The sequence below is a fragment of the Chenopodium album genome, chromosome 25 (genome assembly GCF_948465745.1).
Source record: "Chenopodium album chromosome 25, dcCheAlbu1.1, whole genome shotgun sequence".
NCBI lineage: Eukaryota > Viridiplantae > Streptophyta > Magnoliopsida > Caryophyllales > Amaranthaceae > Chenopodium > Chenopodium album.
The window spans coordinates 8,765,909-8,787,993 of NC_137858.1; the positions used below are offsets into that span (position 1 = coordinate 8,765,909).

At 32.5% G+C, this 22,085-nt stretch overlaps 3 protein-coding genes across 3 annotated transcripts; 1 reads left to right on the forward strand and 2 right to left on the reverse strand.

Moving 5' to 3' along the window:
* Positions 1 to 3,385: 3,385 nt before the first annotated feature.
* LOC145614352 (IAA-amino acid hydrolase ILR1-like 6) lies at positions 3,386 to 12,192 on the forward strand. The gene is made up of 4 exons (XM_081669402.1): positions 3,386 to 4,031; positions 8,131 to 8,256; positions 11,054 to 11,485; positions 11,570 to 12,192. Exons 1-4 carry the CDS (start codon positions 3,531 to 3,533, stop codon positions 11,930 to 11,932), a joined length of 1,422 nt encoding a protein of 473 aa, XP_081525528.1. The 5' UTR covers positions 3,386 to 3,530; the 3' UTR covers positions 11,933 to 12,192.
* A 275-nt stretch (positions 12,193 to 12,467) lies between these two features.
* Positions 12,468 to 18,841, reverse strand: LOC145613411 (delta-aminolevulinic acid dehydratase, chloroplastic-like). Its single transcript, XM_081668508.1, has 13 exons — positions 18,650 to 18,841; positions 18,109 to 18,462; positions 16,993 to 17,104; positions 16,827 to 16,900; positions 15,153 to 15,221; positions 14,968 to 15,051; positions 14,815 to 14,884; positions 14,647 to 14,702; positions 14,055 to 14,176; positions 13,775 to 13,846; positions 13,585 to 13,666; positions 13,416 to 13,493; positions 12,468 to 12,931 (listed from the first exon to the last, which is right to left on the reverse strand). The coding sequence occupies exons 2-13, from the start codon at positions 18,436 to 18,438 to the stop codon at positions 12,764 to 12,766; spliced, it is 1,317 nt and encodes a 438-aa protein (XP_081524634.1). The 5' UTR covers positions 18,439 to 18,462; positions 18,650 to 18,841; the 3' UTR covers positions 12,468 to 12,763.
* A 1,141-nt stretch (positions 18,842 to 19,982) lies between these two features.
* Positions 19,983 to 20,567, reverse strand: LOC145615569 (22.0 kDa class IV heat shock protein-like). Its single transcript, XM_081670643.1, has one exon. It carries the CDS (start codon positions 20,565 to 20,567, stop codon positions 19,983 to 19,985), a length of 585 nt encoding a protein of 194 aa, XP_081526769.1.
* Between the last annotated feature and the right edge of the window lie 1,518 nt (positions 20,568 to 22,085).

Genomic DNA, 22,085 nt, shown 5'->3' on the forward strand with positions numbered 1-22,085 from the left:
TTTTTTTTTTAAAAAAAAAAAAAAAAATTTATTGCTACGATAAAATATAGCCATGTATGATTTTATTATTATACATATTTTTATAATTTTTACAAATTAAAGCAAATAATTAGAAAATATTAATTGTAAAATTTTTATTCTTTAATGTGATAACTGAAATGTGTCAACTAAAAAAGGAGAAAGTATTACTCGACTCCTTTAAAAAAAACAATTGCGAACCAATCAATAGGATAGAGTAACTAAAATGCATTTTTCTTTTGACGGCAAGTGAACTACATTATTACACAAGGTTTGTTTGCTTGTTTGAATTATCTTTTATACTTTTTTTTTGGAACACAAATCATCACTTAATTAAATTAAATCACATGTTATTAAATTATAACATGAGTTTTATACATCACATCATGACGTCAAAACTAACGTATAAAGCTGACTAATTTAACGAATTAAATCAAGAAGCAATTACCACATTTTATATGCAAATTAAACATGGCAAAGTAATTTAATATGAATCATAATTTTTTGTATGGTTAGTCAACAACCAATAATACAAAACTTACATGATGAAATTAAATTAAGCCAATTTTATAGTCAAGATTAATTTGCCATTACCAACAAAATAGATTAGATTAAGCATACATTATTGTCAAACTTCTTACTATATTATGTCATATATTGAATATTATATAATTCTTGGACCACCACCTGGATTTTTTTTTTATTATTATTTTTTTTTTTTTTGAATTTTGACGTTATATTATCAGTTTATCACTATTATATAAGATATGGACTAGCTTAGCTTAGGTTAAGGCTATATATGTGGAGCAAAATGCACTCTTCATTTGGCATTCTTTTCATGGACTATAGCAAATTAACAGCATGGAGAATTGTCACACACACACTAACACTAACATCTAGATAGTATGATGTGAGCTCTAAAGGGTCAACATAGAAGACATTCCATCTTGCTATGGCCTAGCTCCACCTCTTTGTGTACGTAGTCCCAATCTTATGAATATCAATGATTCGAATGTATAATGGAAACTCAAAAGGTTAGAGGTTCGATCAACGAGGATTGTCCTAATTTTATTCTTTGCAAAATAATACATTGACAAACGCAACGTACACCTAGTGATCAGCTACAAATCTAGGATAAAATATTACGAGTATAGTATATTATTATACAATATGTCACATGCAAACACAAACATGTTGTGTAGTGAGATCTGTAAATGTCCTAATTGGAAAAAGATTTTTTATTTTTTTTAATTATTTTAAAATTTTCAATCTTGTTATTAATCCTTTTTTACACAAATTTACATACGAGATAGGTGAAGAGTTTTAATTTTACATAAATTGGATAACAAAATGTTACGTATTTTTGCAACTAAAAATTCCTAAATTAATTCTTTCAAAAATAAATAACTCTAAATTTATACCAAATTAAAAATTATATTAATTGTCGATTTGTAGTCCTAAGAGCTACAAGTATATTATTATCCTTAAGAAAAAGATGCGTAAATAATTAGATTTAGGGCCTATTCTCATACGATTATTTTCAGTTTAGTTCAGTTCAGCTCTAATAAGTTTAGTTCAGTTCATCTCAATTCAATTCAGCTCTTAATTTCCTTCTCTTATAAAATAATCAGTTCAGTTCAGCTGATTTCAGTCAATGAAAACAGTCCCTTAGTGTCCACTAATAAGTATATAATCTCACGATATAATTTATATGGACAACAAAAAATCATAAATCCATTAATCAAATAATAAGCAACTTAGTGGAGAACCAATTCAAGCAATTATTACGATAGCCAAAATTCAAAAAGGACCCACTCATCACCAATCCACCATCACTTCCCACCATCTACATTAACACGAGCCTAATTAACTTACCATATTCCCTGAAAAAAATTACTACCTCCGGTCCAAATTACTCGCAACTTTGGGGTATTATTTGTGAAATATAAAATATTCCAAAGTTGCGAGTATTTAGACCGGAGGTAGTATATGAGTATATGGTATATATATAAAAATTACCGCGTTAAAACTTTTATGGTTTTGATTGAATTTGTCCTCTAACATGAACATCAAAATGTTACATTCAAAATAAGAATGTTAAGTCTTATATATTCGTTTCTCCGTAGTTTATTTGAACATAAGATGTGGATCAAAAAATTATATTATATGAATTAATTTATAATTTATCTCATTAAAATCATCTCTTCGGATGTATTTATTTTTGAAAGAAGTAATATAAAGTAAATAGAACGAGTACTTTTTATAGGTTAGCTGTATTGTACTATTGATCTATAACCGGTAGCTTGCTTGGTCTAAACTAGTAGAGTAGACACTTGCAAAGTTAAGTTGGTCTATTTAATATTTGCAAGTTCATCAAAAACTCAAAAGAAAGCCAACACGAAAGGAGAGAAAAAAGGACGAGTGAAACCTATTGTTTGGATGGAGAGAAAAAAGGGCGAGTGAAAGCCTTGGATAGAATATCCATGTTTTTAATTTTATAGGCTATAATATCAATGTTGTGCGTTGTTGCTTATATGTAGGACAGTAATAGTATTTTCTTACCTTATGTTTAGAAAGGAGTTAGAGGGTTTGGTGGATCACACACGAACTCACCAGTTAGTAAGGTTGGGTGTGGTTTGGGTTCTTTTTTAGAACCCGTCAAATTTTTGTTAATCACAAAGTAGTTGACTTGTCATTTATTGTTAGTGAGATCGCCTAGCCATTACAAATCAAAATATAATTGCTTTGATTAACCATTGATTTTATTCGGTATTAATTTGGATCGATCCTTGATTTACTTCTCTAATTGATTGCTCTCCAATTTTATTCTCCTTGCCAGCAAGCCAATGAAAACCTAGCTAGTCCCTATTCAAAATGAAACACGCAAAGTTTATCTCACATTCATTTAATTATCTCGAAAACAATATCCATATTTGGGCAAAACTTATAATCTTCATTTCTTAATTGTGAGTGACTAAGTGCACACAATTTCTTTTTGAGCCGTGTGGGCAACTGTAGATTTTCTCTAAGGTTAATTACGCAAAAAACGTCTTGTAGGATAGTGGTTCAACTTTACACCACAATAGTTCTCAATCTCATTTATATCGTCACATCCAACGAAGTTTTTAATCATACGTCAATATTATTTAATAACAATATTGCTCAACGCACACTATAATTTTGGTTCCGAAATCTAGAAATCAAAGATATGAAATGCGGTCATATGGAGTAAACCAATTAAGCCAAGCCTTGCTAATTCTCTAGAACTTCGTAGCATATACGGAGTAATAACGCATACCCGGTAGTTATACTACGGACTAGTACTATAACTCTAAAAATTTTCTATCCCTCCAACAGTCCAACCCCACGTGATCAAAATCCTCTTTTTCCTTTTACATTTTTCTCCACTATTAACACACCTACTATTCTTCTATAAAACTAACTTGTTTGCCTCTTATTTTCTTGACCTTATTACTCTTACCATTATTCTCTCTCTTATTAGTTTCCCAACCATGAAGCAAACTTCACCCAACTATTTCTCTCTACTAATCATACTCATAACAATCATACTAACATTCACATCTTGTGATAACATCACCGCCGTCGAATTCATCCAATCATCATCAAACACATACTTCCCTAGTGGCATAACAACCTCCACCACCACTACAACCAACAAAAATAATAACCATGTAAACAATATCAAAAATAAAAGCTCGGCCGCCTCGAGGACCCACCTCGAGGCGGAAGCTCCACCGTCTTCGGACATCCTAAAGGCGGCGATGGAGCCGAAAACGGTGGCGTGGATAAAAAATGTTAGGAGAATAATCCATCAAAATCCTGAATTAGCCTTTGAAGAACATAACACAAGTGCTTTTATTAGAGCTGAATTAGATCAACTTAAGATCTCTTACAAGTTTCCTTTGGCTAAGACCGGTATTCGTGCTTGGCTTGGCACTGGTGGGCCCCCTTTTGTTGCTCTTCGTGCTGATATGGATGCTTTACCTATACAGGTTAGTTGATTGCTTAATAATAATTATTATTATTTTTTTTACCCTCCTTAATTAATTCTTCGTTCACAACTAATTACTCGTTAATTTCATTGTAATGTTATCTGTAATCCTGACCAATTATAACGTGACACCGTAAATTATTTAAGACAGGATAATGTTTAATGACGTCATAAATTAACGGGGTCCTCCCTAGTTGTCACTTTCCTAAAAATAGAAAGTCACATGATAGATACTTAATATGGTTCTAACTTGTCGTTATCTTAATTTTTCATCATACGAGGGTATTGCAAATGTGTACTTTGATTTATGTTTACCAGTATAGTATGGATTATAGTTGAATGTTATGTACATGTACATAAACCTCATAGGGATTTACTATGGTAGTGTGTCACAAATACATGCATAAAATGATACTCATTTATTTTGTGTACTTTATTTTATTATGAGAAATATTGCTTCTTTTTCACATGCAGTTTTTCTTTTAGAACTCGTACCTTCTTGCCTCCGATCCATGTTTAAGAAATTGTGATGATTTATTTTCTTAGTTGATTATACTTCCTTCCTTAGTTTCTAAGCAGATTTTTATTTTATTTATTTATATTTTTATAATGTAAACATCATTATATTGGGATAGAATTTAATCATAAGCTATTGATTTTGAGCCTATAATGGCTATAATAAAAATAAATGGCTAACCTTAGCTTTGCCCATAAAGTTCCCCCATTTTCTCAGATATTATATGACACGAGCAAATTATATCAGTGGCTCTGATTTACTATTCTTTGGGTCCCATTATATTAAAAATAAAGTAAAAATTACTGAAAATTTACCAGAAAAAGTTGCACTAGGGTGACCCCATTAAACTTCAAAACCAAACAGGAATTAACTCCAATTTAGCAATTGATGAATTGGAAATCCAATCTCTTATACTCGTGTGAACGGTATGATTAATTCTTATATATACTACCTTCGTTAAATGTTCGGTGCAAATATGGGTATTATTTGTGAGGTATAAAATATTTCAAAGTTGCACAAAACATTTAACAGAGGTACTTCCTCCATGTTTTTTTTAAGTGTTACAGTTTAAACGGCACATAGTTTTAGGCAATTAATTAACTTAATTAAAATAAGAGGTAAGTGGGGTAGTTGGAGTATTAAAAAATTGTAAAAAAAAGATAGTGGAGTAAATTGTTTATTGAAAAATGATGAATGTGAGAGAAAAGATATAATAAAAAAAAGTAATAGTGGGTTTGGGTGGCACCATAAGAGGAGAGAGATATTATATTTTAATGTAGTCTTTTGATAAAATATGAAGTGTAACACTTATTAAAATACGGCTGGATTTGGTAAGTGTAACACTTATTAAAACACGGAAGGAGTAGTATAAAATATCAAAATATGTACGAGTAACAAAGTAAAACATATGACGGTTAGTTTTAAATCTTTTTTACAGTATAAAGTATGGAGTAATTATTATTATTTTTTATTTTTTTTGAGAAATTCAATTGTTGTTTTAATCGAGGAAAAATGATTAATTAAAAAGGAAATGGAGATGATACTATTTTAAGACCATACCTCTTTCTTGTTTTGGATGAGGGTCTTAACTAAAAGAACCTTACATACACTTCTAGTAACTAACAGAATCTAACTTTAAACTTAATTAGGGGTCCATGAAATATTAGTTTATATATAAAAATCAGTGATCTGTAATATGTTTCATTAAATTAAAATCAAAGAATAATATAAAGTGGGACGACCATAGATGTTTAATGAAACAAGTTTTCTGTTTATAATTATAAAATATTACGTTGTTGTTGACTTATTATATAATGATTAAGTTGGGTGTACTAGCTAATAGCATCTTCAATGTTTGTGATCTATTTGACGGTAAAATTATCATTTTAAGTTGCCTTTTTGCTTAGAAAATGTTAAAATTTTACTACACTAGTACACTTTGTAAAAGTAGAATCACAATTTGGTTTGTGAATTTAATTTGTTTTTTATGTGAGTATATATTATAGGGGGCGGAGCCAAGGGAGGCTAGGGTGGGCCGTGGCCTCCCCCTTGGCTCAAGATAAAACTAATATTTTGCTCATATGTGATATATGTTATGATTTTTAATATAGAAGAGTTGGTTTTGGTAATTTAATAGTGGACAAGAACTCAAGAGTTCAAATCTTACAACTAACATTTTGTATTTTTTTTTTAAAAGTAAATGCAATCAATAAAATTAATAATAGTTGCGAAATTACACATACATAGTTATGATCTTGGCCCCCCTCACTTTAAAATTTTGGTTACGCCACTATACAGTATATAGTTATGAATAAAAAAACTCTCACCCTCTCCATTCTTAGAAGATCTTCCTACTTGTATATTCAGCGCATTATGCAATAATCTTTTATCATTAAAAATTTGAACTTTGCATAAGAGAGATGAACAATGAGTGTATAAGAAATTTATGTTGAATCCAATCGAACAAAATTCAAAATCATATACTCTCTAGTACTTTTAGTTATAACATAGAAATTACCAATTATGATTGAAATGAAGTTTCAAACTTTAATTTCACCAAGTTAAATGATGGCAAAGTATACAAACTCGATATTGTCGAAGTACATCCTAAACCCTAAGCTAATGGAGTATACAAATTCATTGTTATTGAACTGTTCCTTATGAATTTATAAGTTATAAGAAATTATCTCTTAGGGTCTGTTCACTTCAGCTTAATTTCAATTCAGTTCAGTTCAAATCAGCTCCAATCAGTTCAGTTCAGTTCATTTCAGCTCCCAATTTCCTTCTCTCATAAAATATTCATTTCAGTTCAGTTCAACTTCTAATTTCCTTCTCTCATAAAATATTCATTTCAGCTCAACTCAGTTCAGTTCAGCTTAGTTCAGTAAATGTGAACAGGCTCTTAATTGATGTATTAGCCATAATATTTCTATTTCTAATTATTAGTTCATAAGAAATAATTCTATTAATGATATTTCTTGTTGCATATTAAAGCTTAAATAGTGCTATGAAACATAGAAGATATATTTAGAATATAGCATGTATATTTAGAAATTGTAGGGACTAATTTACAAACGATTAGACTAAAAAGTAGAAAGTACTAGAAAGTAAAATTGTATAGCAGTGGAAGAAGTCCCGAATAGGAAACCACTAGTTTATACTCCATTTAGATCACATGGGCATGACCATGATGTTTTGTCTCCTTTTATGAATCAAACAATTAAGCGATCGGACTTTGCCATCGAAAATATTGAGATGTTAGAATTCTTTAAAAAAGGTATTGATCTTTACAACTCATTTTTGTCTATATTTGAATTTTGTGATTTGCAATCGTGGTCGTAAATTTTAGAAAATGTGACAACAATTAATGAAAGTAGCTAGTGTATGTCATGGCCTCATGGGCATATGCGGAGAGTGTGTATGTGATGTGTTTATTATTCTGTTATCGAATGCACCATTACTTAACCTATACACGCATGTATATGTTTTTATATATTCGTTCACTTTTGTAGAGATAAAATTAGTTTAAATGTATTTGTAGCTATACCGGAAGCACATTATTTTCACTATCATCAAAGATAAATTTAAAGTCATTTAAATTTTAAATAGAATTTTCAATAGGTTGAGATCGAGTTAGACATTTTAGGCTTTCATATACATCTTAATTATATATTTTAAAATGAGAATAAGTGAATTATTTGGGTAAGAATGTGGCCATTTTGGTAGGTTAAAGGATTCCTCAAAGCAATAGTTTGATGTGATAAGTGATAATCAATGCTTCTAATAAAGTTTAATATTCAAATTGTTATTATTAATTTGATAATGTGGTAATGAACGATAAGCAAAACTTGGAACAAGTCCTAGCACTAATAATTTTGTTGTAGACATCTCACTCTTAAACTCAAGAAAGAATGGAGAAAACAGCTTAGCCTTGTATTAATAATTACGATAATATATATACACAATACAAAGGAGACCAAACTTGCCTAAAACTCCTAACAAAATAAACCTGAGAAATGTACGTACAATATTATCATACGTAAACCAACCGACATCTAATACTCACTTCATGATATGACTGCAGGAAGCTGTAGAGTGGGAGTATAAGAGCAAAAACGATGGCATAATGCACGCTTGTGGCCATGATGCTCATGTTGCCATGGTTCTTGGCGCGGCCAAAATACTCAAATCTCGCGAACATCTTCTCAAGGTAGTTTATACTCTAGTCGTTTTTTGTTAATCTAGTTATATTTCATATATTAGTCTATAATGGCCGAAAAAAATTGTCACATCATATTAAATAAAATTACTTTCTTTCGGCATGATTGTACGTGTCATATCTTTGGTTATGATCGAATGTGACATTTAATTGTGGACCGAAGGAGTAATACGTACAATTAAATTCATTCCCGGGGTCCTTACCAAGTTCATCCAAATACATAATTGTCGAGTCTAAATCAATGTCACTTTGATTTGCTGTAATGCATGAAAATGGGTTCATTGCTCAATTTATGTTCCAAATCTTAAGCATGTGCAATGGATATACGTACGAGGTATTCATTTGTTTGGCTTTTGAGCTCATTAAAAGCCACCAATAGGAAATAATTGGGAAAACATAGATCTCATTAGAGTAATTTGGTTGATGTTAACAAAAGTTTACATTCAATGTTTGGGAAAATGATACATAACTAGTTGGTAGCCTATAACATCACCTTTTTTTTTTCTCCTTTTGTCTTAACTTCTAAATGTTGTTATTCTTTTACTCACACGCACTAATGTGGTTGTACGTGCACTTGTGCTATATGCCATGTAAATATATGTTACGACATAAAATGTTTGACAAGTCTTACTTTCAAATAATTGTATATCCAACAAAAGAGTAAATCACGTACAGTTTTAATTGGGGTGATAACGAGTTAAGACAATTTCGTGTGTCACGAGTTCCAACTTATAAGAAATCTTTCAAGTTATGATATCTATAATACAGAGTGATGCAAACCTAGTGTTGAAGTGATGACGTTTTCCAACCAAAGAAAAACGACCATGAAAGTGGTCCTATAACTCCTATTGATGTGATTCAACTTGCACCTCATCATAAAATCAACAAAATTCCAAAAATTCCAACTAATATGAATGCAACACTCACAATCATATATGGACAACCTTGAATATACATTGATTATGTTGGTTTCATACTAAAGGAAATCAATTATTATTTTCTATGTAATATTTCTGTTTTAATCTACATCATGGGAAATGAATTGGACATTGAATTTTGCTCTTATCTTGTTCCACATATACATGCATTAGTAATTCATTTCTATTTGTGGTTCATTTTTGGTTTCTCACGGCTATTGAAAATGACTTCTTGTTGTGGATATGACACAAGTTTCTAATTCTATGTCGATACGTCTCTAATCCAATTCCCCTCAAATATAGTAAGTATAATATTATCGTCTTTCCAAGTCAGTCACATGTTATCATCTGTTTGTAATCATGTCCGTAAAATAATGCATGTATTATGAGTTACACGTCAGAAAAAATGGTATGGTATGTTCTGTTCGTCATGATTTGTTTATCAAAACTAATCTAAACATACACGAACATATGTCTTCATGGATCAAACAAAAAAATTCCATTTGCCTTTTATGCAATCGTTATGGTTTTCTTAGGCTAGATGACGAGGTACATTGGTCTAAAGTTGTTGGCGAAAATAAAATAAACATATCATAATGACTAGATTAAGGATGAGGAATCATATTCTATATATTTGGGGTTTCAAATCAATGGCATATTAACATGTATTATTCTCTAAGATATTATTTATGGTAAAATATATAGCTTAATTGAGGTACATGTATGTTTATTATACACACTTTATCATTAATTAATTGATCATTTGTAAATGTTGTTTGGATTCTTTGAAACAGCCAATTTATATGTTACAAAAAATATGGTTTGTTATTGTCTTTCAATGTCAGTGATGCTTACTTGATTGTTATTTGTACAAAAAAGATTACGACTTATAAAAGAATCTTTCGATTAATATATGGCCTCATGATAGTCATGAACAAATAGTGGCCAAAACTCAAGGTTAAGTATTATTGAAAAGAAATTGATCTTTTGTTTGCAGCTGTTTTTTGTCGACATGTGAAAAGGTTAAGAGTGCGGGAAATACAGTTGCTAATTATGTATATTGGTGAAGTGCCTCAAATTTGTTACTTTAGCGGAGCTTGATTTAAATTAATAGAATTATTGGTTCGATTTTTACATCCAATTTAAATAAAAAAGTTCTAGCCTTGGTTGAGAATACTGATGTCAGTGACCTGAATTGTTTACAATTCATCAAACAAGCTGATTTTATTTATTTAACTTAGATATCACTGTCTTTAGCAGAAAAGTATGTTTTTTTTTTTTGGAAGTGATTAGAAAATTGTTTTTGTTGGAAAGTTTGCGTTAGAGATCAGAGTTTAGAACTTTATGAAATTACATTAAATTACCACTTATGATAAGGTTGTAATACTATCAGTCCAAGTTAAATTAACATGTCTTTGTCAAAAAAATATAAATAAATTAACAGTCTTGGTGAAGTTAGTTTCGGTGTGACTAGTCTGAGATTTTTTATCAACTTCCTGGTTTCAAATCATTTGCTACATTCTCTAATAGAGATAAGAAATGTGTTACGTACAAGTATGAGTATGTTATCCTACATCGAAAGTTTGAATACAAGACTTTGTTATAACTCGATCTCTTGGACTACTCTCATTTTCCAATTAAACTTGTGTGATTGAACCTCAATACAAGCTTTATTGTTCATAGTTGTAGTTTCAATTGATTTTGATTTGGATCATAATATTTCGGGTTGCATTGAGTACATAATTCCTCCTCCATTCTTTACAAGTAATGTTAGAATTGAACTTTTGAGCTTTGATAGAATGCAAATAATTTAACATTAGAGGTTACTGATTATCTACTGCTAATTTTTTTTTTGTCACCTTAACATACAGGGAACGGTGATCCTCCTATTTCAGCCAGCAGAGGAAAAAGGGAACGGAGCGAAACAGATGATAGCAGAAGGCGCCTTAGAAGATGTTGAAGCCATCTTTGGAGTTCATGTTTCCCATAATTTTCCTTCAGGAACTGTATATTCTAGAAGTGGTCCATTGCTTGCTGGTTGTGGCTTTTTTAGGGCTGTCATCAGTGCTAATCGTAGTTCCGGTGGTGGCCATCGTTCTGACACTGTCTTGGCTGCTTCAGCTGCAGTAATCAGCCTGCAAGGCATTGTTTCCCGCGAAGCAAATCCTTTGGATTCTCAGGTTGTCTCAGTAACTTGGGTTGATGGTGGAAACCAATTTAGTTTTGTGCCTGAAGATATTGTCATTGCTGGCACTTTCCGCGCTTTCTCTGATATGCATAAGCTCCTACGCAGAATAGAAGAGGTACATTTTATTCACCTTTTATCGCGATACTAATGAACGTTCTCCTGACATTTTAATTGACATTACTCTGTATGTTACTTGTAGGTGATTAAGGAGCAAGTAAAAGTGTATAGATGCTCAGCTACGTTGGACTTCTTTGAGAAAGAATATACAATCTACCCTCCAACAGTGAATGACAATCGTATGCACGAACATGTAAAGAAGGTGGCCATAGATTTACTTGGACCGGAGAACTTTGGAATTGCACCTCCAATAATGGGAGCAGAGGATTTCTCATTCTTCTCTAAAGAGATTCCTGCTGCATTTTACTACATTGGTATAAAGAACGAGGAAGTAGGATCAATCCACACGGTACATTCACCTCGTTTCATCCTCGATGAGGATATGCTCCCTATAGGTGCTGCAACACATGCCTCCATTGCTGAAAGATACTTGAATGAAAATTAATGATGCAGATTGCAGACTGTTTTTTCCCCCATAATATTATAGTAAATATTGAGATCTTAGAAGCTAGATTAAATCTCATCTTTTTTTAACGTAACCCTTTTTTAGGTAATTTTTTTCTCTCCAAAGTTTCTCTTCTTAGATGGAGGTATTCTGGTACAAAGTTTACCTTTTACCTTTGGAAATGCAGGGTTATGTTTAGTAGCCATCATAAGTATTATTTTGTCATTATATTTATTTTAAATGCATGAAATATATTATAACTACTGTATTATCATGTTTGATGTTTTAATTATCAAATTATGCAATAATAGTACTCTGACCATAGTCTACGATCTTAAGGGGTCGAGGGGGATCACTATTGAAACCAGGAGCCGGGTGCATAGAGTTAGCGCAACCAAGAAGCCATCCTGCAACAGACACAAACATAACTACTTCACTTGTTTGAGAATTGACAAAGTTTAGCTAACCCTTTTGTAAAGGGTGGTGCCCTGGTAGTAGTGTGAGTTATTAAACATTGCCAACAGAGTTTGCAAAATTTAGCCGAAATGCCGAAGTATAATATTATTATTGCCATATCCCATAAGACATCTACAAATAGTGGGAAGGGGCCGTTGCAAGCCCCTGCAGTCCAATGTTAATAATGTAATGTGTAGAGACTCTCCTTAACTTCTATCTAATTTCCCGAATATGCTTACTGAGGACCCTGTAAGCCTGATAAAACTAGCTACATAACACTCATACAACAACAATGGAGAATAAATCTTGGGAACATACCCCTGCCTTGCCCCTATTAACTTAACTGCAATTTACACTGCCCCTAGTCAAAGGAATTTATCTCTTCTCTCCACATAAACATCTTGCAGCTTGTAAGGCAAAATATGTAAGAATGATGTCAGCACCAGCCCGACGGAGACACATAAGCGATTCTAGCATGACCTTCTCCTCATCAATCATCTTAAGAACCCCACCTGCCTTTATCATGGAGTACTCACCAGAAACCTAGCACAGGAAGGAGAAAAAAAATAAATTATTTGACTAGAAAGGGCAGGATACTCTATCAAGCTCCAGCAGAGTAGTTCAATTGTCATGATATTAATAATAGTGAAGAAAATTTAAAAATTTGATTCAAAACCCAAGAGTGCTTGGGTTTATTGCCAGAATTTAAATTTAAATAGGCTGGCTTTGAATTTTGAACCTCAAAGTCTCAAACATGTAAGTTTCAAGAATTGCTTCAGACAAGTTTCAACAAAAGCTTATATGACTTACCTAAGCTCAATTCAAAAGTAAAATAGTTGAGGTAAATTCTAACTAGTTCAAAAAAGCTTATTTTAGGTGATGCCTATTCCCTCTTTCCCTAATAAAAAAAGCTAGTGTCCCACTTGTCAAATTTAAATAAGATTATATTTCCACTTATATTCAAGCCTTTATAATTGTTCCAAACCCAATAGCACAAGTTAATAAAGACAAAGGAAATCCTAAGTACCTGATATGCTGCAATAGGCAGAGAGGAGTTATCCCGAAGAAGCCTGATAATATCCAGGTATGGAAGTCCAGGTTTTACCTATAAGCCAAAACCAAGAAATCATTTGATATCATTGAGCAAATGAGTAAGCACCATAAATAATTGATATCTAGCCTACTAAGAAACTAACCAACAGGATATCAGCTCCTTCTGCCTCATCTTCTTGAGTTTCAATTAAAGCCTCTCTATAATTTGCTGGATTCATTTGATAGCTTTTAATTCCAACCAACAAGATCAGAAGAGAAAAAAAAAAAATCAGGCATGATTTTAAGAATGTAAACCCAAGTTTATCAAAAGAGAAAATACAAAAGCATACATACGTTTTCTTGTCCCCAAAGCGTGGATTAGAGTCGAGAGCTTCTCGGAATGGACCATAAAATGAACTTGCATACCTAAGTAAAAAGAATAGCCATCAGTACTAAATGATATTCATTCTTATCAAAAAAATGTCAGAGCTTGGAAGCCAACCGAAAACAATTATGAGTGAATCATTGGTTTTTGCAAACGACAATGTTAATAAAAAAAATCTGCTTATGAACATACATTCAACTTTATGCAAGTGACAAGAAAAGGCATACTTCTATCAGGTAAGTAAATTACTTTGCTGTATAGGACATGATCGAAACATGAGAAAATCCTTCTGCATCAAGTGCTGCACGAATTGCACCTACACGACCATCCATCATATCACTAGGACTGACAACATCTGCTCCTGCACGGGCCTATACAATAGAATTATTCTACAATGTTAAAAAGAATGAGCGAGATACAGAATAATTTTTTTTTTACCATGGCAGAAAATAATGTAAATTGTCAAAAGGTTATAACAAACCCAATTTAATCTTTAGGAATATTAATAATAAATCATTAAAACCTAACACGTTTAATACCAGCTTATCCGTGTAATTTTCAGTGATTATTTTACTTATCACAATCTGACATGAGTGACATCAAGAACAAACCTAGAGTATTATTGACTCATTTAGTAATATGGGAAGGCAGACACAAAGTGGAACTCCTCAAACAGTCAAACCTCAGTATATATAGTGGAGCAATTTTCAGCAACTAAGTTATTAAAAGAAAGTTTTAACATTTCCTAAAGATGAGGTTAGGTCAAAATTTTAACAGCTTGAAATTCATGAGAACTAATATACTCAAACTTACAAAAGATGTAAATTAACATCAGCATTACCTGGGCAACAGCTTGTTTGCATAATTGGTGCACTGTCTCATCATTCATAATTACACCTGCAAAGCGTTAGATATGAAACAGTTACTTTATCTAACAATAGACTGCCACACAAATTTTAATATTTAGCAAATACAAACATCCAGGACTATCATCCTTAGCCTCACATACCATCTTCCCTGACAATACCATCATGCCCATCTGAAGAATATGGATCTAAGGCAACATCTGTGTAAATTAGCTGCCAAAATTATATTGTTGTCAGAGAAAATAATGGAGGCACCTCAATGTATAACCGATAGATAGTATCCGTACTACACTTACAAGATCAGGAAATTTGTCCTTCAGCATTCGTATGGTCCGGGGCACTAAACCGTTTTCATTGTATGCCTCATCACCTGTGGGTGACTATAAATATATATATGGTACTTCGTCATTGTTTGCAGCGGATGATTGACATAAGCAGGAAGGAGCAAGGAAGTCACAGAGATTCAAAACAAGTGAATTACCTTCAAAGCATCAGGAACTTTTGGAAAGAGCACAATGCTATTAACACCTACATCACGGGCTTTTGCTACCTGTGGACAATGTAAGCATATTGTGATGGACTCTTGTAAAGCACTGATGCTATGAACTGACTAGTCTAGAGGTCTAGTTTGATTATGGAACTGATAGGTATTTCACAAGATTCCAACAAGCCCAAACATTCAAAGCCCTTGCGACCCGATGAAGTGTAAACCAATCAGATCAAAAATCTATTTCTAAATTAAATTAAAATTTCTAGAGAAGATAAACTGCAAGTTTGGTATATCTATACTATACATAAGAGAGTAATTATGAAAAGCTTTCAATGTTGATCCCCTTAATCACTAGTGGATGTCAACGGATAACTTGAAAGGTCTTCTAAAATTCATTTTCTTCTAAGTCAGATAGTTCCCGTCCTTGATTGGAATTGGTTTTTCCCAAAATTTTATAGGCGCCTATAAAAGCCATATAGCAGTAAAAAAGCACCTTATGCATCAATATAACTCAACGACTTATAAAATTATCAGTCAACATAGCATTTTGAAACCCATGTTATTGCTTAAGACCACTTTTTTTGGGGTGAATTGGTTGTGAAGAGGGAGCCTTTAAACCAGCATATACAAAAAGAAGAGACAATAATTCATTCCTGTGTTTGGAGGATTCCATAAGGCCAACAAGACTTGGTCGAGTAGATTGGGTACAGATTCATTGTAAGGAATGTTCGCATAAGATAAACTAGCCCTCCATTTGAGAAGCAAAAGCCAGTAATAAACTGCTTCTTTTAACCCCATAAACGACCAAAACCGGATGAAGTTCCCCCTACCCTATTGGAAAGGTAAGGGTCTCTGAAACCACCAACCACCACAATCATCAGACTACCAAATTGTGGTTTGTTTCTATGTTGGCACACCACCACCTCTGGCTTAAATTTCAAGAAAAAAACACCAACTGGCTGGCTTCATATCCCACAGCTACACAAACAACTAAGTATGAAAGCTGCTATGGATAAGATCTAGTGAGCTTCAATGTAGATTGGCTCATCCCTAGCAGCTGCTAACAGAACGAGAGACTCGTTCAAATTCTTTTATCCCACAAATGAGCAGCAACTCAGATTAAATCACACATCATCAAATTTACATGATACTCTGGAACAAAATTAAAAAGCAGATGGTCATCAACACCTCAATAGTCTCACTAAATTATCATGATCATAGTTCATGGGTAGAAAGTTTTGTAGATCAATCCATTGATCTTACATAGTCAATATTGAGGCAAAGAATTGCATATTATTGGTCATTCCACAATGATGCCAAAGATCAAGCTCCTGCCAGTTTGTCTAAAACAGAGCCCTAGAATGCATCATTATGGTGTAAAATAGTTGAATTACATCATTATGAGGTATAATACTTCAAGCATATCATATCGTAAACAAGAGTTTTAGGTCAAGATTTACATTTGAACTCATATATGTTTAGCAGAAGAATGCCGTATGTTAGTTGAGACAAGGGTCAACAACGTAGACATAATAAAAGAGCAGTTACAACACATATATCCAGCAGCAGTCTGCTACAGATATGGAACAGAATGCAGTTTTCAAAGATAATCGACCTTAATTAAGTCAACACAATAAATATCTTCAGGAAATTAAGATTAGTTACCTCTTCTATAAGGCCATGCCTCCATCCAAGTCTATAACATCCAGGCATTGCTCCAATAGGCGTGTCCTCTTCTCCTGAAAGTCAAAATAATATACCCATATGAGTGTCCAAGTTAAAAGAGAATAAACGTTTGATAAGTAGGAATTATCTAGCCACATGTACTAACCCTCATGAATAAACAATGGGTAAACCAGATTGGCAGGGGATAATTGTGTCTCTTGAAATGCTGCTCTAAATGCAGGTGATCTCCTATTACGACGAGGACGCCGACCTAGTGACTGGTGTACAAAGGGAAGAGTTAATCAAAGCCATCTCATTGAAATAAGAAATATAATACTAAATACGTAATATATAAAGCATAAAAGTAAACACCAATTTGAATATGATAAAGAATTCTAAAGCAAGTAATTAGTACGCACTGAGGGCCTATTCACATTTACTGAACTGAGCTGAGTTGATTGGTACTGAATTGAATTGAACTGAATTGATTGGAGCTGAACTGAACTGAGCTAAAATGAATATTTTATGAGAGAGAAAAATTAAGAGCTGAAGTGAGCTGATTGGAGCTGAATTGAACTGATTGGAGCTGAACTGAACTAAACTGAATTGAAATTAATTAAATGTGAATTGGCCTGACACAATCACTAATTTAAAGTACAATACAAGGATGATTACTCATCCTTAATGATCACACTATTGTATCAAATTAATACAAACCAAACAATTAGAGCATATTCTATTCCAACAGGAAGCAAAAGATGGTGGCCTAAAGTCGCCATTAATCAGGAAAATTCAGTGATCAAAGCCAATTAGAAATAACCATAGACTCGATGAGCTTGCTGCATTGCCACGAGTGATGGTTTAGTTTTGAAGTAAAGCCAACCTCTTTGTTGCATACCTCAACTTCTTCCGCAATGTACATGGATAAATAATACAAATCAACTATCTTTCTAATCATAATGCTACTGCTATGAATTGCTGATTTACTACAACAACACCCTACAAATTTCCCTTTAAATAACATGTTCTTACGTTCTCTTTCAGTCACAACAGCCAGCAAACACGATTACAGTACTATAAGCACCAGCAAGACAATTAAGGATAAAAATCACAAAATATTTCTTTTAGAAAAGTTACATAATTACTTCAAGATCAATCTATTTCTCGATTATCTATCTCTCTCCTCATCACACGGGTCCCTATTATTTCCCTCTCCTAAAAAACCGTGCATTCCCAAATTGCAATAATTAAAGAACGGAAGAAGCAAAAAAAGAACACTCACAAGGGAAGAGATGGAAGGTGTGCCAGAAGGTGCTTTAGGAGTAGGAGGAACAGGAGGAGCAGCAGGCGCATTCCCAGCAACAACAGCAGCTTCACATTCCTCAATACTCAAACCAGTTTTCTGCTCTGTCAAATTCTCTCTCTTCTCGCTCGCCTTCACCACCAATGGCGAAGGGAATTTCCGGGCAGAATTCCCAAAATCGGAAACTCCGGTTTTCGTAAAATTAAACCCTAAATTTGAACAAAAACCCAGATTTCTCTGAGAATTATTGAAACCCTTGATTGATCCAGCATTGCAGGGGATGTTATTGTTCACAAATGTCGATGCCATCAAATCAAACTTTTCTTCCAACCCCTTTTCAACAACAACAAAAAAGTAAATAAATAAATAATTCAATTTTGAGTTTTAGAAATGGGATTTGCAGGTACGATTCTCAGAAATGAAGAACAATTCGAATGAAAAAAAAAATGGTGAGAAAAAACCAAAATTGAAAAAGTGAAAATTTAAAGCTTAAATACAGTGATGAGGAGAGAGAAAATACCAGAGAACGAAAGAATTAGAAGTTTCGAGTTGGTGAAAGAGGAGAGAGAAGATAAAATTGGGGTTAATTATTCTTGTTATCTGGAAAATCAGATGAAGATTGAAGATCGTCGAATAGGAGAAGAGAGAGCAATATAATGGTGAATTGGTGATAAAACTGATAATTGATTTCTGGATTTTGTTATGTTTTGCACTTTGATTTTACTACCAGCTGATTTGGATCGAACTTAACTAATTTTGACCCGTTTTGAGTTACGGAATCGGATTGGACTTTTGGGTTCTCTTTTGGCTTACATATATAGAGCCATAGAGGTCTGTTCTTTTCGGCTTAATTTCAGTTCAATTAGTTCAATTTCTAATTTCCTTCTCTTATAAATAATTCATTTCAGCTTTTTTTTTTTTTTTTTTTTTTTTTTTTGAAAGCATCATTTCAGCTTTATTTAGTTAAGTTCAATTCAGTTTCAATCAGTTCAGTTCAGTTCAATAAATCAAAACAAGCCCTAAGAGGGACAAAGTCAGACTTAATTGTTACCATAACTCTATAAGAAGTAGATTGGGGAAAGCCAAATGATTATAACAAATTTGTTTACAAAGGCAATATAACTATGTGATATTATTAATATAATAATGACAATGTATATAAATACGAGTATATTTGAACTAATAATCTCATGTTCATTGAAGTTAAACTTTAACCAACACTTTAATGACACGTTTGATGATTATAAGTTTATATTTGTGTTCATAAATTCTAAAATGATCATGGAAGAAATACATTTTACTATTTCAGTTTGTTGGACTAGTGTATCAAATTTTTTGATAAGCAAGTGCAAATTATAATGAGATACTATTATACCGTATTATTTTGATGTTATAATACTTGAATGAACTTATATGTATTATTAGAATCTTGTTAACGGACACCCTCGGATGTTAAATAAATATTTCAAATATTTTTTAAAGTGATTTTGTATTAATTAAGAAATGCATGACAAAATCACGCATCTATCGTGTAATTAAATATTTATTCTAATTTAATATTTCGATTTTTAATTTGTTATTATTCTCTAATTTAACACCACTCACTATAATAATAATAATAATAATAATAATAATAATAATAATAATAATAATAATAATAATAATAATAAATAATAATAATAATAATAATAATAATATATAAAAAAAATACACAAAAATACTAAAATAAGCTCTATATTATTTTACTGTATTTGAAACCGGTACATACTTTTATTATTGACACACATACAACATGCAACCCATTACACAAGTTTAAAGCATTGGATCACACTAGCAATATTCATGCTCCCACATTACAGCTCTTGTTTCTGGTTGCTAATTTTAGGAGTCTCATTGTCACCTCCTTCAACACTAACAGTTCTAGGCCCTTTAATTTTATCAGGTGACAACTTCGCCAAATTTATAGTCAAAACTCCATTGTCAAGCTTAGCCTTTACACTATCCATGTCAACATTTTCCGGTACCCGGAATTTCCTCCAAAACTTACCGTAACACCTCTCAGTACGATGCCAATGATCGCCTTTCTTCTCTTCCTCCCTCTTCCTCTCCCCACTTACTCGTAACACCCGGTTTTCCTCCACTTCTATCTTTATATCTTCCTTATTTAGCCCCGGAACGTCCATGGCTATAACATGGCCTTCCGGGGTCTCCTTCCAATCGACCCTAGCAGGGGACGATATTATAGGGTCCAAGTCCCTATCGAGGGCCGAAAAGGGTATTTCCTCTAGGATCCGGAAAGGGTCTACCCTTTCCGGCCATAACTCTGATAATAAACTAGGGGGTCGGTCACCCCATGGTAAAATGGTGGCCGACCCCTGTAATGTGTGTAACATAAGGAGTAATGCAAGGGATAACAATAAATATTTTAGTGCGCGCATTTTTGCTATATCAACAATTTAGCGTGTTTGGTGTAACGAAGTAAACGTAGTAAAATAATGTTGTTTGTGGACGTGTGGTTATTTGTTTTGGTTGCTTTGAATCAATTTTGCAATGAGTTTGCTAGTGAAAGTTGTGTATTTATAGTTGTACGAAAGTGTGGTAAAGTGAAGTCTTGAAAGTTCGTGAGTTACTAAAGAATGATATCTTAAAGAAATGACGAGAGAATTCTAGTGATCTAGTGGGTTATGTGGAAAATCGTAGAATGTGTTCTTTTTCTAGAATTTTCAAAATTTTGGAGCAGATTCATGAAGCAATTAAGTTAGCCCATTATGTATACATTTTGAGCCCTTTGAGTTTGGGCTCATATATTTAAGTCCATTTCTGTTAACATATTTTGTAGTCTTTTTTTTTTTTTTTTTTTTTTTTTTTAAAAAAAAAAAATTATTTTTTAAACATATTTTATAGTCTTGCAGCATGATTAAGGGTCTAATCTCTTCAGATTATTTTCAGTTCAGTTTATTTCAGCTCCAATAAGTTCAGTTCTTCATTTTATTCTCTCATAAAATATTCAGTTCAGTTCACTTCAGCTGTAATAAGTTCAGTTCAGTTCAGCTCAATTTAGCTCAATTCAATCAATCAAAACAAGCCCTAGGAAGAGAAAATGATTAGTTGCATCAATTGGTAATATGAACCACCAACCTCTGCTTGTGACAAAGTAGCAATATATTATGCACTATAACCAATCATCTATCATGTCTTAAAAACCTAAGAGAACATTTCTTATCTTAGAGATTGAGTACATTAGCATAAATTTGAAACAAGCTAACTTTGATGTTGTATCTTTCCTGCTTGAAAGAAAATCATCTTTAATCTATTATTTTTAACCATTTAATTTGTTGGTCTAGAACTTGTTTATAAGAAATATGGATTGAAAAAAATGATATGGGATGATGCAATATCTTATGCAATAATTCTCGTACACAATACACATGAACATACAAAGTACATTGAAACTTTATAATTTCGATCATTTTCATATCTTTGAATTGGACCTTGATCTAAGGCCTCTAGGCTAGGCAACATGTCTAAGATCCTCTTAGCCTTTTCTGGTCTTGGAGTTAAGGTGATTGCCGTATAAAGGAGGGGTATATTTACATGTAAGATGCAGCACTGTATATTATATGATCACTTGTACGGAATACTCCCTATGCACAAAAAAAACACGTTTTAAATTTACTTATAATTATTGTCTTTTGTGATTGGTTTTTAGTTTATGCGTTATGAAGATTGAGTGACAGGAAAAGTATGAAAATGAGCCAACAAGTTAGGTTTTATAAACAATGATATATTTATTGACATTACGTTATTTTATGTATTATACGTATGGTGTGTGAAATTTGAACAATTTGACTGATACTTGTGGATAGAGGAAGTACTCGGTCATAAAGTTAATGAAGCAATTTGTCTTTTATTAATAGATTTATTTTTGCAATCTAGTATGTGTTAATTACATGCTT